This window comes from Fomitopsis serialis (assembly GCF_022376445.1).
Source record: "Fomitopsis serialis strain Sig1Antser10 chromosome Unknown B0H18scaffold_30, whole genome shotgun sequence".
NCBI classification, from domain to species: domain Eukaryota; kingdom Fungi; phylum Basidiomycota; class Agaricomycetes; order Polyporales; family Fomitopsidaceae; genus Fomitopsis; species Fomitopsis serialis.
In genome coordinates this window covers 194,283-211,699 of record NW_025954990.1, presented here as the reverse complement: position 1 = coordinate 211,699, position 17,417 = coordinate 194,283, and the positions used below count along the sequence as shown (strand labels likewise).

Below are 17,417 nucleotides of genomic sequence, written 5' to 3'. Positions count from 1 at the left end.
CGAAGAAACATGCCGCCGTAGATAGTCTCCTATTTCATGGAAATTGTATAACACTGCTAGCGAAACTCAGCAACATACACCCTTCAATCATGCAGCTCACCGATACACGAAGCTCAGCTATGTTGCCCACAACAGTGCTGTGCCTAATGACCCAACTTGTCAAGTCACTGAGATAACATAGCCGAGGGACAGCGTCGCTGGCTGAGCCTTGAGGGTGACATCCAGAGTGAGTGGAATTCTGCTGAGTAGCATGAGATTAGTGTACGACAATATCTGAACGACAGCGGTTATATGATATCCAAAGATTCTAGTGCGAAACGACTGTGGAGCATCTGCCGCACAGTGCCTCGTTTTCCTCACGAGTGTGCAACCAGCAACGAGGGCATTTATGCAGAGTAGCGGGGCGAACCGTGATATCTACTGTTCGATCGCAGCCTGCAACTACGTCAGTTGAAACCTATCATTGTCATCGTTTGACTTACCTGGTAGTTTGAGAGAGCTGGTGTACTTCCATGCTGGTGTTTCCGAGGGCTGGGGGCCAACAGAGACATTAGACACTATGGACAGCGCTTTGATGTCATTCACTAGCCATAGGGTGAGCCATGCAATATCTCTTGGTGACGAGCGTGCTTACCGTGGTTCCGTATAAGTTCAACGACATCATGAGCTTCAGACGAGACATCATCTGGCAACGTTAGGAAGACGTCTGCCTCCGGAGACCGCCGTAAAAGCCTAACAGACATTGTGAACACGAAGGGAGGGAATATGAGGCGAGATGACTGTACTTTTCCTTCCTGGCCTTTTCCAGGGCAGACAAAATCTGGGCACGAAGTCGCAGAAGGTGACCCATCTGCCACTCAACCCCAGGGTCGTCCCAATGCGCACTCTGAAAGATAAGCGTAAGATGAAGGACAGTCTGCCGGATGCTCAGGTCACGTACCAAGGGTGTCCATTTCTTGCTGAAGACAGAGGAGCTCCCGCCGTGTAGAGTCTCGTGAATTTCTTCAGCAAGGTACGGTAAAATAGGCGACACCACGGTGGTCATCGTATCGAGCACCTGTGCCAATACTGCAAGCATCGCACGGCGCTCTGGACTGTCCTTTGCTGCTGCATAGAGGCAGTCCTTGCTCGTGTCCACATAGACTGGCGAAAACATGGTGATGACGAATTGGGAAATAGAGCTGACCACTAAGAGGAAGACTTAATAGTAGAACTTCGAAGATAGCGAACGACGTACCTCTAGCGAAGTCGTAAGTTGCGTAGCTCTTCATAGCAGTGTCCTCTAGTTTGTACAATTCGTGCATAACGTATCGATCGATCTGCAGGTCGTCGTCATAAGCTTACATCAGGATGGCCACACAACCCTGCTCACCAATCCCAGACCGTCGCGTTCCACCTTCTCAGAGTAAGGTTGATCATGCAGTGAACCCAGAACGTAGCGCGCCGCATTCCGTATCTTCAGGTACATGTACTGGCAGTGCTGCAACACGCTGTGACTTATCGGCATGTCTTCCGTAAACTTGACATTGGCGGTCCACAGTCGTAGTACTTCCGGACCGTACTGTACCTGGTCTTTTTTCGACTCGCCTCCATTGATGATAGACATCGGACTGATGACGTTCCCCAACGACTTGCTCATCTTCCTGCCGCGCTCGTCGACAGTCATACCGTGAGTGATGAGGGTGGTGTACGGCGCCTGTCGCTTTCTCTCAGCATCGGGGGCAGTCGCAACAGCGGTGAGCAGCTGGCTCTGGAACCACCCGCGGTGCTGGTCCCTGCCCTCCAAGCAGACATCCGCACCAAATCGCCTGCCAGTGACGGACGTGGTCCCGTCCGCGTACAGGTCCTCCAGCATGGTCCACGAAGAACCGCTATCGAACCAGACGTCCATCGTGTCTGTACCTTTTTGCCAAGTTTCTTCGAGCTGTTGGTCGTCCATGCCGTCGCGGAGCCCTGGCGGGACGAACTCGGCCACAGGGCCTTCCCACCAGTAGCTGGTCCGCTTTTCCTGGAGGATGCGGAGGATATGCGTGAGGCTCTCCGCGTCGAGGACCGCGCGACCTGATGGTATGTGGTGCAACGCGGGGATCGGCACACCCCATGCACGCTGTCGCGAAATGCACCATTCCGAGCGGTTGCGAACGTCTATTGCTAGTCGGCTATGTGCTGCAGCGGGTTAGTAGCGGGACGAGACTAGAGAGCAACACGACATACAGCCTGCCGGATGAGGGGTGATACCCTGAACGGCCAGAAGTGCGTCGTCCTTGATATGATCCGTGTTGGCGAACCACTGCGACGTTGCACTACACGAGATATCGGCCGAGGGTCAGCAAACGCTCTCGCATGCCCATGCATCAACACTGAACACGCACATGACGATGATCGGTTGGTCGGTTCTCCAGTCATACGGGTAACTATGACGAATCCGTTGCAGCTTCCGGAGAGCACCAACTTCCTCAAGCAGCCCGACGATTGCCTTGCCACCGTCTGCCAGAACTTCCTGCCCAGCAAGACCCTTCGCAGCCTTATGCCCCACAACATCCGCGACGCCCTCCGTGAAGCGGCCAGTCACGTCCACGTGGCACAGCAAATCGCCCGACGACGCATCAGACGACGACGACAAAAGTCCGAGCGAGTGGAAGACATTGTAGTCCTCATCGCCGTGTGCCGGAGCGCAGTGCACGAGGCCTGTTCCGGTGTTGGGAGTAACATGCGAAGAAGGTACGACGGGCAACGACTTGACGGACTCAGCGTCGTTGAGGGTCAAGAACAACGGACGGTAGGTAGCACCAACGAGATCCGACCCTATGGAGATCATTAGCGGACGCAAGACTGCTACACCTAATGCCAGCATTCACCTGGGAACTCGGCCACGGGAACGTTGGAGATCGTTGTCCCGAGAATGTCAACCAGTTCAGTCTCGCGCTCAACGGCGAAGATGTCTACAGAAGCAGTCGGGTCGTCACTCTCGGCTACGGCCTCGTACATCATCTCTGGATTGACAGCAATACCCTATGTGCGAAGCTCAGTAGAGTGGTGGGCTATTCGGCTTGCCGGCACTTACCATGTTCGCTGTGAGTGTCCACGGGGTCGTTGTCCATACCAGGAGGCGCACTTTCCGCTGACCATTGACGAGAGCTTTCAGAGCCGTGCTCATATTCGGGCTATCTGGGTCCAGCTCGAATGCAACGTAGACTGTGTGAGAGGTATGTTTTTCGTTGTACGTCAATTCGCCTTCTGCCAGTGCTGTGCGCGAGGACGGTGAATAGTAAACCGGACGAAGCTGCCTGTAAATGAGTCCTAGAACAAGTTCAGCAGCAGGTGCGTATGAACGTGACTTGTAACTTACCTTTCTCCACCATGGTCTTGAAGACCTTCAATTGTCGCATTTCGTAGTCATGATCTGAGTCTACGTGAGATGTCCCGTAATGTCCTACCAATGTAACACCTACCCAGTGTGCGATATGTCGATTCTGGCGACCAATCCGCCATGATGCCAAACAGACGGAACTGATCCCGCTGCCTGGCAATCTCCTCCTTGGCGAATGCCTCTGCTTCCGTCCGTATAGTTTGCGGCGTCAGATCCTCCGCATTTTTCTACGACCGGTCAGCACAAGATGCGGCCAACCTGTGATGCGCTTACTTTCAGCTTCTTCAGCACCTTGTTTTCGATGGGGAGGCCATGACAGTCCCAGCCCGGTATGTAACTACAATGGGTGTATAGTCAGCTAAAGAGGTCCATATTGCCAGAAGATTCTTGTGAATGCAAGGCTGCCAGACTAGGTTAGTCCACATATTACGATGACACCTTGCACTTCGACACGAGTAGGGCATGGACAGAGGGATGAGGCTACTGAAGGCATCGCAGTCCTGTGGGTAGTAATGATGTCTTCGATTCCTTGCAGCCATGGTATAGACCGCCCTTGTTTGCATGCAGCGTCACGGACGACGGTGCAGTTCTGATAAGCCTGTGGTACATCCAGCTGGATGCATGAAGGGAGCCGGACCGACGTATTCAATCGTACGAGGACTTTGGTTTTCACCGAGCACGGGGAGCATTTATGCCGGAGGGCGACATGCTTCGACCGCAAAACAGACAACACTCACTGTACGCGATGGCCCAACAAGACATGATACCGGTTGATGATGTCTTTCAATATCTTGTTGAGTGCATGACCTAACATTCGTGAGGGTGTGCTTCCTGTCATACGCTTGAGTATCGCGTACCTATGTGTAGATCCCCATTGGCGTACGGAGGGCCATCATGCAGCACGAACAGCGGATTATCTGCTTGATTCCACTGAGCTATGTAAGCTGAGCACATCAGTCATTCCAGTCTGGGACACGGACCTGTTCCCTATACAGTTTGTCACACGTCCTCTCCCGCAGCCTCTCGTACGTAGATGGGTCGGGCCGATGAACGAACTTCGTTTGTGGTAGGAACAACGTATCCGCGTATGTATGGGCGTCACTGCTCTTGCCTCCGGACGACCAAGTAGACGTGCTCGAGAAGCATCGCCATGATGTCCGCTTCAGAAAGTGCCTACATGCCACGACGCCGTGGCCGAGCACTAATTTCATGCCCCTCTCGAGAAGAAGTCGCAGCGAACGCCAGCAGCCTTGGTGCAATGTGAGGTCAAGAGACTTCGACGCAAAACGGGCCAGCGTTAAACGTTAAGCGCTAAGCGCCCCGACGCGTCGTCGGGATCACGTGGCCAGCGCGTTCGTGAATGCGCGCTATTTATGAGTGTTTGGGCTGTGGCTCGAACTGAACAAAACAGCTGGTGTCGGCGCGTGCTACCTACCTCCTCGTACCGAAACCTACTCTTTCCACTTTAATCTATCCAGCCTGGTGCAGACCACATTCGCATGGCGTCCAACATACCAGTGAGTCTGAACAGCTCAGCGATAGCATCTGGCATACTGAAATCGTCCAGACCCGGCGTGTAACGCGGGCGACTCGTCTGACCGTCCACAAGGACGAGAACGCAGTCAACCGGCCCACACGCACTACTACTACTACCCGAGCGAAACCCCCATCGGCCACTGCGAATGCCCCGGAGAATGCAAAGCCAGTTGTCCTCACGCGGGTCACCGCGTCGACTGCCGCAACCCGCGCGAAAACAGCTGCACCCGCGTCGAAGGTAGACCCTGCAGCCCAGAACAAGCGGAAACGGGAGGCACTCGGTGAGGTCCCCAAACCTTCTGAAAACAAGGCTGCGAAGCCCGTGAACGGAGGCCCCGGTTTGACCGCGCTCAAGGGGAAGGAGAAGGTGAACCATCTGAAGGAGAAGTTCGAGGGAGTCGTCATTAAGAAGAGCACAACCACGACCACCACCGCGCGTGCGCCACTACGCGTCGTCCATGGAAGTGCGTCAACGGGCACGTCGACGGCGGCCACACGGCGGACACGAGCAACTCCAGCTCCACAACCCGCAGAGCAGCCACAGCCTCTACAGGTGTTGGAGGAGGTGAAGGAGGAGGTAGAGGAAGTGGAGGAGGTGCTTGAGGATGATGCGATGGCCGTTGACCCCATCCCTGAACCAAAACGATTCGTGGCCGCTCGCGCCTCTGCGGCAGCCGCACCATCTGTCATTCCTTCGCGGACGCCACGACGCTCATCCGGTCGGCCTGTCGTAAGACAAGAGCAGCTCGAAGAGGATGAGGAGGCGGAGCGCGCGTTCAAGAAGCGGAGAACATCGTCCGACCTACCAGAGGAAGCAGCTGTCGCGGAAGTAGAAGGTGTCGTCATCTACGACGACGTACCGGAGGCAGATCCGAATGGTGACCAGTGGGTTGACCTCGATGCCGAGGACACGGACGACCCACTGATGGTGAGCGAGTACGTCGTCGAAATCTTCGACTACCTGAAGAACGTCGAGCAAGTCACGATGCCGAACCCTCGGTACATGGAGAACCAGAAGGACTTGGCGTGGAAGATGCGGGGCATCCTGACGGACTGGCTCATCCAGGTTCACTCGCGCTTCAAGCTGCTGCCCGAGACGCTGTTCCTGTGCGTGAACATCATCGACCGATTCCTATCCGCACGCGTCGTGTCACTGGCGAAGCTGCAGCTTGTCGGGATCACGTGCATGTTCATCGCGGCGAAGGTGGAGGAGATTGTGGCGCCGAGCGCGACGAACTTCCTGTACTGCGCGCACTCGAGCTACAACGAGTCCGAGATCCTCCAGGCTGAGCGGTACGTGCTGAAGACGATTGACTGGAACCTGAGCTACCCGAATCCGATTCACTTCCTGCGGCGGGTGAGCAAGGCGGACGAGTACAACATCCAGGTACGCACAATCGCGAAGTACCTGCTCGAGATACAATGTCTCGAGTGGCGGTTGATCGCTGCCCCGCCGTCGCTGCTCGCTGCTGCGTCGATATGGCTAGCACGCATCATACTGGGCTTCTCGGACTGGGTACGTGTCGCTCAATAGTTGTTGAAGTGTGGCTGACGCTTGTCCTCAGACGCCGAACCTGGCGCACTACTCGTCATACCCTGAGAGCGCTCTCGTCCCGACGGCGAATCTGATGTTGAACTACGTGCTGAAGCCTGTGAGGCACGAGTCCTTCTTCAAGAAGTACGCGTCAAAGAAGTTCTTGAAGGTATGTCGCTTCCGCGCCTGTCCGGTGGGCACTGAGTGACGAGGTGTTGCACAGGCTAGCGTGTTCGTGCGCAACTGGGCTACGGAACGGTGGCCCGAGAACGGCGCGGTGTCTCTGCCGGATGAGCTGCCGGAGCTGAAGGCGGCGATCCGACATGCGCAAATGGCAGAAGAGGCACAGGCGGCCGAAGACGCGGTAGCGCAGGCACAAGCGGAGGCGATCGCTGCGGAAGAGGCGTTGGCGAAGGCACGGGCGCAAGCCAACGGTGGTGCATATTGGTCGAAGCCGTTGAACTTCGGCGCACGCCGCTAAGTGCGCACATTGACTCATACTCCCGACAACCTGGATACCTCCCTCCTACAGACCCCCTACAACCTAGCGCATCCCCACCTCTGCCGCCGCATCCGTCCTGGACCTCTGCATCGCACCGCACGTTTTGCATACCTCAATTTTTATTCTGTTCTCTGGTCTCTCCGCTTCTGTATTCTCACCGCGCTGGTGTGTTCTGCGCTCTCGCCCCCTCCGATGATCTGCCCCATCATCCCTAGTCCCAGTCCGTTCCACATCTCCCCGGCCTGCACACCTCGCAACGCAATGTTCATAACTCTCCTGTTTGCTTTGTACTACAATCCCATCTTACGGTGAATGACTTAGATGCATAGGATCGGACTCACTCCAGGACGGATACCGGACGTCGCATTCACCTGTAGCATCGAACCTATGGTACATGCATCATTATATGTCGCTCCCGGTATGAATACAAAATGTATCCCCAATATGTTCGCGTGCACAGTCTTGCACAGTGCGCCTCTGAGTCGCTCAGAGTCAGATTCTTGAGATCTAGCCGCGTAGGTCGAATTCACCCTGAACGATCGAGGATCGAGGCTCGAGGCGCGAGCGCCTTGCTCGCTAACGGGCTACCTTCGCCTCTACGACGACGTCGGCCGCTGCAGTCGTGTAAGTAGGTCGAGCTTTGGCTGCATGTTCGTCTCTCGACATGCGACACGACAATTGACACGAATAAGCAGACGGTTGATCCCTGCGCATCTGATAACATCCCAAAAACGCGTCGAGTCACTTCCTAAAGGCGCTGCACATCTTTGCTTTCACCATCGACCTCTCGCGACGGCGACCATGGCTTCAGTCGAAAGCATTACTCAGTCCTTGGCGGGCCTCTCGATCCAGCCGGCGGCGGCAGTCACTCATACTGCGACGGACGCGACGAGTTGGCGGGAGACATTGCAGGCCAGCTCGTCCGCCCCCGCTTCCTTCGAGACTCTGAAGACGATGGTGTACAAGCCCAAGACCGCCAAAGCAGCGACTCCGGTTCCCCTGGTTATCATCGCCCGCGAGAGCACGGATGTCAACTCTGCGGCCGTGGGCAAGAAGCTCAATCTGAAGGAAGTGCGGGTCGCGTCGGAGGACCTGCTGAACGAGTTCTTCGCGCTCGACAAAAACTCCCGTACGTGCTGCAGCACTCTTACTGACCGCTTGATTGACCATTGATGAGCAGTTTCTCCGCTCATGCTGACCGCGGAGACGTACCCGAAGGTCGCGACCGTCCTCGACGCCTCGATCGCCTCGTCCTCATCCCTCTTCGCCGTTCGCGCACGCTCCTCTACCACTACCCTCTTCTTGTCCGGTAAGGACATCCTCACATACCTCCGCACACTAGAGACGCAAGACGCCCCCTTGCAAGAAATCGATCTCGAGGCGCTGAAGGTTGACGCAGCCCCTGCGGGCCAGGTGAAGGCCACCCCCGTGAAGAAGGAGAAGGACGATGCGAAGATTGAGGGCGCCGTGCAGATCGCCATTGGTATCAAGAAGGAGGTCGACTTCGCGGCCTGGTACACAAATGTGCTCATCAAGGCCGACATGATGGACTACTATAACGTGAGCGGGTGCTACATCCTGCGCCCGTGGTCGTACAGTATCTGGGAGGTCATCCAAGGTGTGTTATCATGATTGGCACATATATTGTGGCTAACGTACCGAATAGATTGGTTCAATGTACGGATACGCGAAATGGGCGTGCAGAATGCGTATTTCCCGATGTTCGTGTCCGCGAAGGTGCTTGAGCGGGAGAAGGACCATATCGAGGGCTTCTCTCCCGAAGTCGCGTGGGTCACCCGAGCGTGAGTGGCACACTTAATGGTTGTGGATCTATCTGACCTGTGTGCAGGGGACAGTCCGAACTCGAGGAGCCCATTGCCGTCCGCCCGACGTCAGAGACAGTCATGTATCCTTGTAAGTGCATCGTGATATCGGGTTTGCATGAAGGGACATCAAGACCTCTCGCACAGACTACGCGAAATGGATCAAGAGCCACCGTGATCTGCCGCTGAAGCTCAACCAGTGGAACAACGTTGTCCGATGGGAATTCAAGAACCCTCGTAAGTGCGTATGTTACCTCTGTCGACGCGTCTGACCCATTCACAGAGCCGTTCCTGCGCACACGGGAGTTTCTCTGGCAAGAGGGCCATACCGCGTTCTTGACCAAGGAGGAGGCCGACAAGGAGGTGCGCGAGATCTTGGATCTCTACCGGCAGGTATACGAAGACCTGCTCGCGGTGCCGGTCATTCGGGGTGTCAAGTCGGAGAAGGAGAAGTTCGCGGGTGGTCTGTACACGACAACTGTGGAGGGCTTCGTTCCGGCGACCGGCCGTGGCATCCAGGCGGGCACGTCGCACTGTCTCGGGCAGAACTTCTCTCGCCCGGAGATGTTCAACATCTTCGTCGAGGATCCGAACGATCCCACAAACCAGACAAAGGCTTACGTCTGGCAGAACTCGTGGGGTCTGTCGACCCGTACTATCGGTGTGATGGTCATGATCCACGGCGACAACCAAGGCTTGGTCCTGCCGCCCCGCGTGGCGTCCATCCAAGTTGTCATCGTCCCGTGTGGTATCACGGCGAAGACGAGTGACGAGCAGAGGAAATCGATCAACTATAGGTGCGAGGAGCTCGCCAGCGTGCTGAAGAGCGTCGGCGTGAAGGCGAAGGCGGACCTCCGTGAAGGTTACACTCCTGGCTTCAAGTTCAACGACTGGGAACAGAAGGTAGGAGTTTGTCGCTTGTCCCATTTTATCCAGGACTCACGGCGCCATCAACGCAGGGTGTGCCTCTCCGTCTCGAGATTGGTCCTGCAGACCTCAAGAAGAGCCAGACCCTCACCGTCCGCCGAGACACTGGAGTAAAAGCGCCGCTCCCTCTCGCAGAAGTCACCTCCGCCGTGCCGAAGCTCCTCGAGACCATCCAGGCCGACATGTTCAAGCGTGCGCAGGACACGTACTTCTCTCGTCTCAAGGAGGTGACGCGCTGGGAGGACGTCGTGCCGACGCTCGACGACAAGTGCGTCGTCGTCATGCCGTGGTGCGAGGAGGAGGCGTGCGAAGACGATATCAAGGAGCGCAGCGCGCGGTCGTGAGTAGCTCACTCTTGTGCAGTCTGACTTTGCTGATACCGTCTTCGTGCGTTAGGGATGAACCGCAGGACGAGCGTGCCCCCTCAGCAGGTGCGAAGTCTCTCTGCATCCCCTTCGATCAATCGCGGTGGCCGCCCATCGAACCGGGCAAAACGAAGTGTGCTGCGTGCGGCAAAGACGCGAAACGGTGGACCATGTTTGGGCGTTCTTATTGAGGGGTCTGCATTTGCGCGTTGCTCGTTGATAATACTTTCGAATGTACTGTATCATAGACCCATTATCGCTCAACTGCTTTGTGGCACCACCAGTTCTTAGGCGTTTGCAGCTCAGCATGCGGCAGGCCAAGGTTGAACGTAGTCTCCGTTGCAGACCATACAAGCTGGCAAGTACGTTTGAACGTCAAAGCTCGCAGCCTCAAATGCGAAAAAGAAATACAAACGTAAAAACCTCCCTGGCGGGGAGTCGAACCCCGCTTTCGCGCGCACAGCACTGGAACCCAACCACATGACAGGCGCGTGTACTAACCGATATACTACCAGGGACTACATGTTTTCCCAAAAGCTAATTTATAGAGCCACAATAGATTGTTACGTTTGCTTCTGGTGCCATCACTTGCCCTCCACCGGCACCATCGACGATAGACTCGGACTTCATGCAGAATTCATCTGACTCCGAGGACGACCCCGACTACATACCGCCAGCGGACGATGGTAGGCAGATTTCCGTCCAAATGTCCTTTTCTGTGACACGCTCCTTCAGACCCGCACTCGTCTGATGACGAGCCGGACGCGAAGCGTGCCCGTGTTAGCAGTCCAACGGAGGAGGATCAATATGAGGACAAGAGGTGAGCTGCATTATCTCCGGTTATCTCGATGTCATAACATTATGGGCAGAAAACGAGATGCGATATGGGCAGAGTTTCAGGCCTCTTTGACGACGCCACAGCCCAAGACATCCGACTCCTCGGCACCTTCGCCAATGGTGAAGATCGAGAAGCGGTATCGGTTTGCGGGAGAGGATGTTGTGTGAGTGTTACGACCTTGGTGTCTGCCTCGTTGTCTCGTTTGATGTGTTCGAGTGCTTCACTCTCAGGGAGGTGACGGAGGTACCCGAGGACTCCGACGAGGCGAGGAAGTGGCCGCGATGGCAGCCCCCACCAGAGCAGAGCGGCCTCAGCGGGCCCAGCACTGCAGTCCTCCCCAAAGCAAAAGCAGAAGCATCGCAGGAGACTGCGGCGTCAGGCTCTGCACCACCGACGCCGTCAGCTTCTACCACATCCAAGCCACCAGCAAAACGGCCAGGGCCTCGAAAGCCCAAGACGACACTAGCACCGCTACCTGGTGCGCAGAAGGCAAAGAAGCTCACTACGCTCGACAAATCTGCGATGGACTGGCGTACTCATGTGCAGACGGAAGGTCGGTCTGAGCTCAAGGACGAACTTGAGGCTAACCGTCGCGGGGGTGGTTACCTCGAGAAAGTGGAGTTCCTGCAGCGAGTCGAGGAGCGAAAGGCGGACGCGTTGGGTGCCAGCACGTTCAAGCGACGTAGAGGTTGACCTACTATGCATTGGCGGAGCTCCTTCACAGTCATACCTTGGCTACTCACTACGCCTCTGGTTTGGTAGCTTGTTATTCATGATTGTATTCTACTGCGTACTGAGTTACTGGGCTTGTAGTGCTTGCGACATAACGATGATCTACTTCTCTGAGATTCAGTTCGGGCACCTGTGCTCGTCGAGGAGCAATCATTGCAATGGTAATGAATTTGGACAGTATCAGAGTACGTCTCCATGTTAGTACACAGCGAAGAAGCCGTGAAGGATGCGAGGTATCAATAAAGTCCGGATGGGTAAAAGTTCGTACAACGATACATGGCTAGCTGGAAGCCAGAGAGCAAAGCGAAACGTACAGATACAGTGTTACATGAGCACGAGTTACTGAGTTCTTTGTCGTATTTGATCAATCAGAACCTTTGCAGGTGCGCTTGTGGTCGGACCAGTGCAGCTTCTGGCATCCGGAATCGCAGTACCTGCAGCGCAGTTGGGAAAGGCCACAGGCGCAGTCAGTTATATCGACGCACCTCATCTTCCCGCAACCTCCGCACTTCTTGAGAATGGCGCTGGGGTTGCCACAGTACGAGCACCGGTAGAGCTCCACCGCAGTGGGCATGATCTTGGGGTGTGCGCGATGCCCACCTTCTTCAGGGGCGTCCTCGACGTTCATGTTCTCGAGCCACGTCGCGAGGTCGTCTTCTGCCTTGGCGGGCGTAGGCAGGCGGTGCGCTGACTCTGATGTCAGGTCCATCTTGTCGACGCGCGCGATCACTTCGCCCCAGGACTTGACCGCCATGGGCCACTGCTTCACGATGAGCTCCCGCGTGAGACGGATCTGCGTGTTCTTCGGCGGCAGCCCGATGAAGGTCTGCATCTTGTCCGCGAGCGCGATCTTCTTGAACGCATCCTGCACGCGCCCACAATCAGTCCGCGCCTTGCAGCACTGCGGAGACTGCACTCACATTGAGCTCCCGCAGATCAGGGCTGAGCTCGGGACCGCGCGTGGCGATCGAGCAGATGACGTACCAGTTCAGTATCGCGCTCATGTTCCGTGTGTCTGGCGGCGCCTCAGCTATGAACCTCTTCGCATCCTCACACGAAGACATCAGGAAGGCCATGCCCTCGTTGTAGTCCCTGTCGCCCGCGGTCGCCTCCTGCAATCGGCTCACCCCCAGATTCCCGGCATGCTCGACCGCGCGCCATAACATGTAGTTCCGCACGAAGGGCGTGATCTGCTTCGCCTTCAGACCCTTCTTCACTGCCCGCAGCCCGTTCTCGCTGTCCGACCCTAAGCCGATAGCGTAGTATGCGTAGGCCAGCTGCGGGTTTCGTTCCAGCGCCTTGTTCGCCACCTTGATCGCGTCTGGGATGCGTTGCTTGATGATGTACCACTTGATCTCCAGGACGTCCGCGTCGTCCAGGTCGCTCTTGTCGCCCTTCGCCCGGACAGCCCGTGCGCAATGCGACAAGGAATCCGCCCACATCTTGAAGGGCAGGCCGACGTCGACCACCTCGAGCTGGCCCGTGCGTTCGTTGACAGCCTGGTACATCCCGTTGACGATGGCGAACTCCGTGCGCACGATGAGCTCCGCTGTCTTCTTTCCGAGCTTGTACAGGTCCTTGTCGTGTAAGCACGCCTGCATCGCCTTTTGGAATTCGTTGCTCGAGCGCAGAGTGAGGGTGGTATCGCAGCGCTCGAAGCCATATTCCACCATCACGTCGACGAGCTCTTGTGGGAATCGCCGCTGGACCGCCTCCATCAACAGGCGCGGGTCATAGTAACGCATGTCTGGCTCGGATTCGGCCAAGTTGAGGCGGAGGATGCCCGCGAGGACGTTGCACCGTGTAGTGATCTCTTCACTGCGCATACAGGCCACGAGGAACGACGACACTGGCGGCAACGCCTTGCACTCCTTGTAGCAGTGCAGCGTCGAGCCCGTCAGCAGGCCCAGCCCGTGGCTCATGAGGAATGCAGAAGCGTTCGGCTTGCGGAAGTTATCGATGGTCATCTTGAGGACCGTGCGCATGTCGAGTGTCTCGAGGAGCTTGGGATCGGGTACCTCGTCCGATATATCGACGACAGCGCCGATGGCATGGCACATTACCACAATCGCCAGTTCTGCAATCTTGTCGTCGTCAGGGAATTCTTCCATGAGGCGCAAAAGCACCGGAGTTTGTTTGGCTATCTCCTGCCTGGCTGCTACCCCGCCATGGTGGGTGACGGTGGAGAGTGCCTGCAGACCAATATGCCTGGTGGACGGTATATCAAGTAGGGGCATCATTTTTGAAACGAGTCCTGGTAGCGCAGTTTAGCATAGTTGCATCTCTCTGTTGGAACTGCCAGAAGCGTCGAGCAGGTAACAGAAAACCGAAGGGGAGGGTGCAGGACAGCTTTTTACATACCAGCTTTGAACAACTTGTCCCGGAGGAGTGCATCTGCGGACATTTTCGCCCAGATACCCACAATGCCTCCCATAATCTTTTCATTGTCATTGCCCTTCGTATATGCGGCATCGAGCTTCTTGGATATCTCATTGAAGCGCGCATGCGCCTTTTTCAGCCCACTGCGCGTAGTTAAATCTGGCAATGGTACAACAGACATCAACGACTTTGCACGAGGTCTTCACAGACTGCACTGGTGAAACGCACCTGGGAGGTCGAAGAAGTCGCAGAGGAACTCTACTATCGCGTTCCAGCCCTCTGCATTCTCGATGTCGTGCGCGAAGGTGGCTGGGATTTTGTACTGCGTATTCGTACTGCGACGTTGCTTCGTGTGTTTTGGCGGCATGTCGGACGAGGCAACCGACGTATAAAAACAGGCTAGGGGGTCAAAGGAACGGTACTTCGCGATAAAAGAGAGCTTGGAGCTCGAGGTGGGTAACTTGGTAGATCTACATCGCACGCGTGCATACGCGCATCACGTGGCCCGTGGTGTTACGGACTGACGCGTCTCGTCTCGTCTCGAGCTCGACAATTTACCGTGAAACAGTCGGGAGCCGTCGACTCCCAACTTAGTTGAGCCATTATAAATGCACCGAAATCACCGATGCACGTCCTTCACTGAATTCTTCATGCGCTTATATGAGATCTTGCCGGATGGATGTCAATGAATCCGAAACTACAAGTACGGTACGTATGACTTGATACTTGGGGCACTGCTCGAGCACTTGAGACGTGGAATTTGCTCCCTCGCTTCAGACATTGTCACATACAGCGCTGTCTCGCGACCCAAAGCCGCCAGCTCAGGTTTTGATATGCTCCGGGAACCACTGAAAAAACATCAGTCAACAGCAACGCGTCGCAGCATGCTCATAAGTGACATCACCTTGCTCAGAAAAAGAGCAGACTCTTTCGGGTACCTCTTCTGGGTGGCATAGTCAACGTACGTCACACCAAACCGGGCCTCGTATCCGTCCGCCCTGCGGTGAGTATTCATCAGATGATTCAAGCACTGAACGGCCGCTTTATGAACCCACCATTCAAAATTGTCAAGTAGACCTGTAGGCGCGTGAGGATGATGAAAAGCAGCCTTGTTAAATGGAAGATACTCACTCCAGCCAAAGTATCCATGAACAGGAACATCATCCTCCGTCACTGCCTGAAGCATCGCATTCGCGTACCCTTCGAAATACTCGATGCGGTCTTGATCGCGAAGCGCTTCTGCGAGGGACATCTGGTGTTCGTTCTTGACAGCAAAACCGTTCTCCGTCACGCTGGAATCATGAGTCATGTCATCGCCGTAACTTGAGATGGTGTACTGGCACACTCACTAGATGGGTTTTTGGTATGTCTGAGCGTGAGCGAGTGGTCGAAGTCTTCGAGGTGAGTACACTCCTGAATCAATGGCACGATAGGCACGATACCTTCCAGAGGTAATTGAGTAGCTATCAAGGTGAATGGATCAACCATTAAACACGTCACATATGATTGAGGGACACACAGATCGGAACCCGGGAGGATCTGGATGAACGATCGGTTAGCGTTCACAAAGCCGGAAAGACGGGATGTCTTACAGGTCTGTAGCCAAGTGCAATGCGCTACGTGAGATCAAATACGGTATTTAAGAAGACGTGCGATGCTGACCACGCATATGTTCTTCGCACCTATGGTCCCTAGCTGCGTTCCGTCGGGACGTGTGTGGCCAACCGTTGTGTAGCCGTTCGTCTCATCAGTTCCGCCTTCCCCTTTAGCGTTCACTTTGCGTTGAGCATAATTTCCACATACATGAGCCATGCGACACTCACTGACGAGCTGCGAGGTGTATGTGTTGAGCCCGAAGAAGTCCGAGGAACCTTTGACGACGGCAATCTCTTCCTCTGTGAACACTGGAAGGCGATCACCAATGATCTGCTTCACTCGCTCGGGGTAATAGCCTTTATAGATGGGGTCCTAGCGGCGCATACAGTATATGCGTCACAAGGTCGACCAGGTTTCGAGACCGACTGATGCTTACCGCAAACCTGCCTGTATGTGTACGAGTTGACACGAGACTAGCGAACATGCGATGGAATTTTACCCAGTTTGAAGTCAATTCCTCTCTTGGCCGCTTCAATGTCTGTATCCGCAATCAACGAGATGGGCATGCGGGAAGTATGAGATGCGCGTACTCTCCGGGGAATCGTCGTAGGGCATCTGCCAGTGACAATCTAGAGTAATGCCGATCTGCCCACCCTGGATAGGCTTGAACTGTTCACGATATAGCTTCACAGCATATGCGTGGGCTAAGATCGCATTGTGAGCGACACTGCGAAGTGCTGTTCGGTGTCTGACGGGCATTCATAGGGCTGGTATAAATGCTCACATCCACGGCTCAGTGTTGCTCTTGTGACCAGGGGCGAATATGCCTTTCTGATAACCGAGGCAAGAGATGACCCAAGGCTCGTTGTGCGTGATCCTGCACCACGCATGTGGGACGGGGTTGAATGCCCAAGTATCGGACCCACGCACCAGTTCTTTACAAGATCGCCGAAAGAGTCGAAACAAAGCTGGTAGACCGACCGCTCAGATAGCAGACAACTCCAAGTAACCGGTATGCGCACCTTGGCGTAGTTGACATAGTCCTTGACGATCTCCTCCTTATTGAGCCAGCCACCATAGCGGTCGTGCAGTCCCTGCGGTAGATCCCAATGGTACAAAGTCTGCCACCAGCAATGAGCACGTTCCAGATACCGCCACTTCAACGTACTGACGACGTAAGGCGTGATACCATTCGTCAACAGCTCCTTGATGAGCGACCTATAGAACGCGATACCCTCCGGGTTGACCGGGTCGTCTCTTCCACCCAGCGGGATGAGCCTCGACCAAGAGATCGAGAACCTGTAGGCATTGACGTTGTACGACTTCAGTAGAGCGACGTCTTCCTTCCAAAGTCGGTAAGAGTCGGTAGCGACTTCGCCGCTGGAACCGTCTCGAATCTTGCCCGGGAGCTGGCAGAACGTATCCCATATGGACGGGCCACGCCCACCCGTCGAGGCCGAGCCTTCGATCTGGTAGCTGGCTGAAGGCAATGCATCAACGAAAACCTGCGACTGTGCTTGGATTGTTCTGAATGGAGTACGCACCGGTTGCAAACCCCCATGCAAAGTCCTGCGGAAACTGTGCCATGATGTTTATCACGCCGGGGTGTGTGAGGGAGACGGGGAGGGTAGTATGCACGTTCCCGATAGGCCGTATAAACCGCAGCAGCTGCACGTCGACGTCAGGTATAGTCGCGAGACAGGAGTAGACACGGGATGCGGTCATACAAGCACTGAGCCCGAGCTTTTCCCGAGAGCGCGGAGGCAGACGAGCCACGCGATCACGTAGTGAGAGATTCGAATCACAGAACGTTGA

At 55.5% G+C, this 17,417-nt stretch overlaps 6 protein-coding genes and 1 non-coding gene across 7 annotated transcripts; 3 read left to right on the top strand and 4 right to left on the bottom strand.

The window, feature by feature from the left end:
- Window positions 1-100: 100 nt before the first annotated feature.
- Window positions 101-4,609, bottom strand: B0H18DRAFT_1005344 (isoleucyl-tRNA synthetase). The gene is made up of 17 exons (XM_048028564.1): window positions 4,351-4,609; window positions 4,228-4,300; window positions 4,108-4,177; window positions 3,644-3,707; window positions 3,453-3,597; window positions 3,350-3,403; window positions 3,065-3,300; window positions 2,859-3,012; window positions 2,373-2,805; window positions 2,215-2,303; window positions 1,373-2,166; window positions 1,238-1,319; window positions 941-1,188; window positions 786-886; window positions 635-732; window positions 483-584; window positions 101-435 (listed from the first exon to the last, which is right to left on the bottom strand). The coding sequence occupies exons 1-17, from the start codon at window positions 4,579-4,581 to the stop codon at window positions 308-310; spliced, it is 3,102 nt and encodes a 1,033-aa protein (XP_047893810.1). The 5' UTR covers window positions 4,582-4,609; the 3' UTR covers window positions 101-307.
- Window positions 4,610-4,786: 177 nt separating this feature from the next.
- B0H18DRAFT_1005341 (cyclin-like protein) lies at window positions 4,787-7,405 on the top strand. The gene is made up of 4 exons (XM_048028563.1): window positions 4,787-4,887; window positions 4,938-6,422; window positions 6,472-6,609; window positions 6,664-7,405. The coding sequence occupies exons 1-4, from the start codon at window positions 4,870-4,872 to the stop codon at window positions 6,919-6,921; spliced, it is 1,899 nt and encodes a 632-aa protein (XP_047893809.1). The 5' UTR covers window positions 4,787-4,869; the 3' UTR covers window positions 6,922-7,405.
- Window positions 7,406-7,520: 115 nt separating this feature from the next.
- On the top strand, window positions 7,521-10,340 carry B0H18DRAFT_1005338 (prolyl-tRNA synthetase). The gene is made up of 9 exons (XM_048028562.1): window positions 7,521-7,570; window positions 7,638-8,071; window positions 8,123-8,560; window positions 8,609-8,744; window positions 8,792-8,856; window positions 8,913-9,002; window positions 9,049-9,668; window positions 9,725-10,032; window positions 10,089-10,340. The coding sequence occupies exons 2-9, from the start codon at window positions 7,744-7,746 to the stop codon at window positions 10,246-10,248; spliced, it is 2,145 nt and encodes a 714-aa protein (XP_047893808.1). The 5' UTR covers window positions 7,521-7,570; window positions 7,638-7,743; the 3' UTR covers window positions 10,249-10,340.
- Window positions 10,341-10,480: 140 nt separating this feature from the next.
- On the bottom strand, window positions 10,481-10,575 carry B0H18DRAFT_t98. Its single transcript has one exon. It is a non-coding gene; the product is annotated as a tRNA-Asp (tRNA).
- A 71-nt stretch (window positions 10,576-10,646) lies between these two features.
- B0H18DRAFT_1005336 (bucentaur or craniofacial development-domain-containing protein) lies at window positions 10,647-11,702 on the top strand. Its single transcript, XM_048028561.1, has 4 exons — window positions 10,647-10,743; window positions 10,793-10,877; window positions 10,927-11,058; window positions 11,126-11,702. The coding sequence occupies exons 1-4, from the start codon at window positions 10,686-10,688 to the stop codon at window positions 11,586-11,588; spliced, it is 738 nt and encodes a 245-aa protein (XP_047893807.1). The 5' UTR covers window positions 10,647-10,685; the 3' UTR covers window positions 11,589-11,702.
- Window positions 11,703-11,907: 205 nt separating this feature from the next.
- On the bottom strand, window positions 11,908-14,448 carry B0H18DRAFT_331328 (uncharacterized protein). Its single transcript, XM_048037632.1, has 5 exons — window positions 14,235-14,448; window positions 13,989-14,165; window positions 12,548-13,881; window positions 12,113-12,492; window positions 11,908-12,061 (listed from the first exon to the last, which is right to left on the bottom strand). The coding sequence occupies exons 1-5, from the start codon at window positions 14,371-14,373 to the stop codon at window positions 11,992-11,994; spliced, it is 2,100 nt and encodes a 699-aa protein (XP_047893806.1). The 5' UTR covers window positions 14,374-14,448; the 3' UTR covers window positions 11,908-11,991.
- A 195-nt stretch (window positions 14,449-14,643) lies between these two features.
- On the bottom strand, window positions 14,644-17,413 carry B0H18DRAFT_1005321 (glycoside hydrolase superfamily). The gene is made up of 16 exons (XM_048028560.1): window positions 17,330-17,413; window positions 17,147-17,270; window positions 16,775-17,082; window positions 16,625-16,723; window positions 16,533-16,570; window positions 16,387-16,479; window positions 16,193-16,329; window positions 16,085-16,140; window positions 15,830-15,974; window positions 15,656-15,769; window positions 15,526-15,545; window positions 15,449-15,469; window positions 15,356-15,375; window positions 15,138-15,298; window positions 14,911-15,047; window positions 14,644-14,854 (listed from the first exon to the last, which is right to left on the bottom strand). The coding sequence occupies exons 2-16, from the start codon at window positions 17,187-17,189 to the stop codon at window positions 14,828-14,830; spliced, it is 1,419 nt and encodes a 472-aa protein (XP_047893805.1). The 5' UTR covers window positions 17,190-17,270; window positions 17,330-17,413; the 3' UTR covers window positions 14,644-14,827.
- Window positions 17,414-17,417: the final 4 nt, after the last annotated feature.

Bases quoted from the DNA above. Each gene is read 5' to 3' on its own strand.
- B0H18DRAFT_1005338 (XM_048028562.1), top strand. From the start codon at position 7,744: ATGGCTTCAGTCGAAAGCATTACTCAGTCCTTGGCGGGCCTCTCGATC. The intron at 8,072-8,122 runs GTACGTGCTGCA...ATTGATGAGCAG, and splicing joins CGCGCTCGACAAAAACTCCC to TTTCTCCGCTCATGCTGACC. The intron at 8,745-8,791 runs GTGAGTGGCACA...ACCTGTGTGCAG, and splicing joins GTCGCGTGGGTCACCCGAGC to GGGACAGTCCGAACTCGAGG.
- B0H18DRAFT_1005336 (XM_048028561.1), top strand. From the start codon at position 10,686: ATGCAGAATTCATCTGACTCCGAGGACGACCCCGACTACATACCGCCA. The intron at 10,878-10,926 runs GTGAGCTGCATT...CATTATGGGCAG, and splicing joins GATCAATATGAGGACAAGAG to AAAACGAGATGCGATATGGG. The intron at 11,059-11,125 runs GTGAGTGTTACG...CTTCACTCTCAG, and splicing joins TTTGCGGGAGAGGATGTTGT to GGAGGTGACGGAGGTACCCG.
- B0H18DRAFT_1005344 (XM_048028564.1), bottom strand. From the start codon at position 4,581: ATGAAATTAGTGCTCGGCCACGGCGTCGTGGCATGTAGGCACTTTCTG. The intron at 2,806-2,858 runs GTGAATGCTGGC...TGATCTCCATAG, and splicing joins TCCCGTGGCCGAGTTCCCAG to GGTCGGATCTCGTTGGTGCT. The intron at 733-785 runs GTACAGTCATCT...AATGTCTGTTAG, and splicing joins GAAAAGGCCAGGAAGGAAAA to GCTTTTACGGCGGTCTCCGG.
- B0H18DRAFT_1005321 (XM_048028560.1), bottom strand. From the start codon at position 17,189: ATGGCACAGTTTCCGCAGGACTTTGCATGGGGGTTTGCAACCG. The intron at 16,724-16,774 runs GTCAGTACGTTG...TGCTGGTGGCAG, and splicing joins ATGGTATCACGCCTTACGTC to ACTTTGTACCATTGGGATCT. The intron at 15,048-15,137 runs GTGAGTATCTTC...GGGTTCATAAAG, and splicing joins TCATGGATACTTTGGCTGGA to CGGCCGTTCAGTGCTTGAAT.
- B0H18DRAFT_1005341 (XM_048028563.1), top strand. The intron at 6,423-6,471 runs GTACGTGTCGCT...GCTTGTCCTCAG, and splicing joins TACTGGGCTTCTCGGACTGG to ACGCCGAACCTGGCGCACTA. The intron at 6,610-6,663 runs GTATGTCGCTTC...GGTGTTGCACAG, and splicing joins CGTCAAAGAAGTTCTTGAAG to GCTAGCGTGTTCGTGCGCAA.
- B0H18DRAFT_331328 (XM_048037632.1), bottom strand. From the start codon at position 14,373: ATGCCGCCAAAACACACGAAGCAACGTCGCAGTACGAATACGCAGTAC. The intron at 13,882-13,988 runs GTATGTAAAAAG...CTGCGCTACCAG, and splicing joins GGACAAGTTGTTCAAAGCTG to GACTCGTTTCAAAAATGATG. The intron at 12,493-12,547 runs GTGAGTGCAGTC...GGGCGCGTGCAG, and splicing joins CTGATCTGCGGGAGCTCAAT to GATGCGTTCAAGAAGATCGC.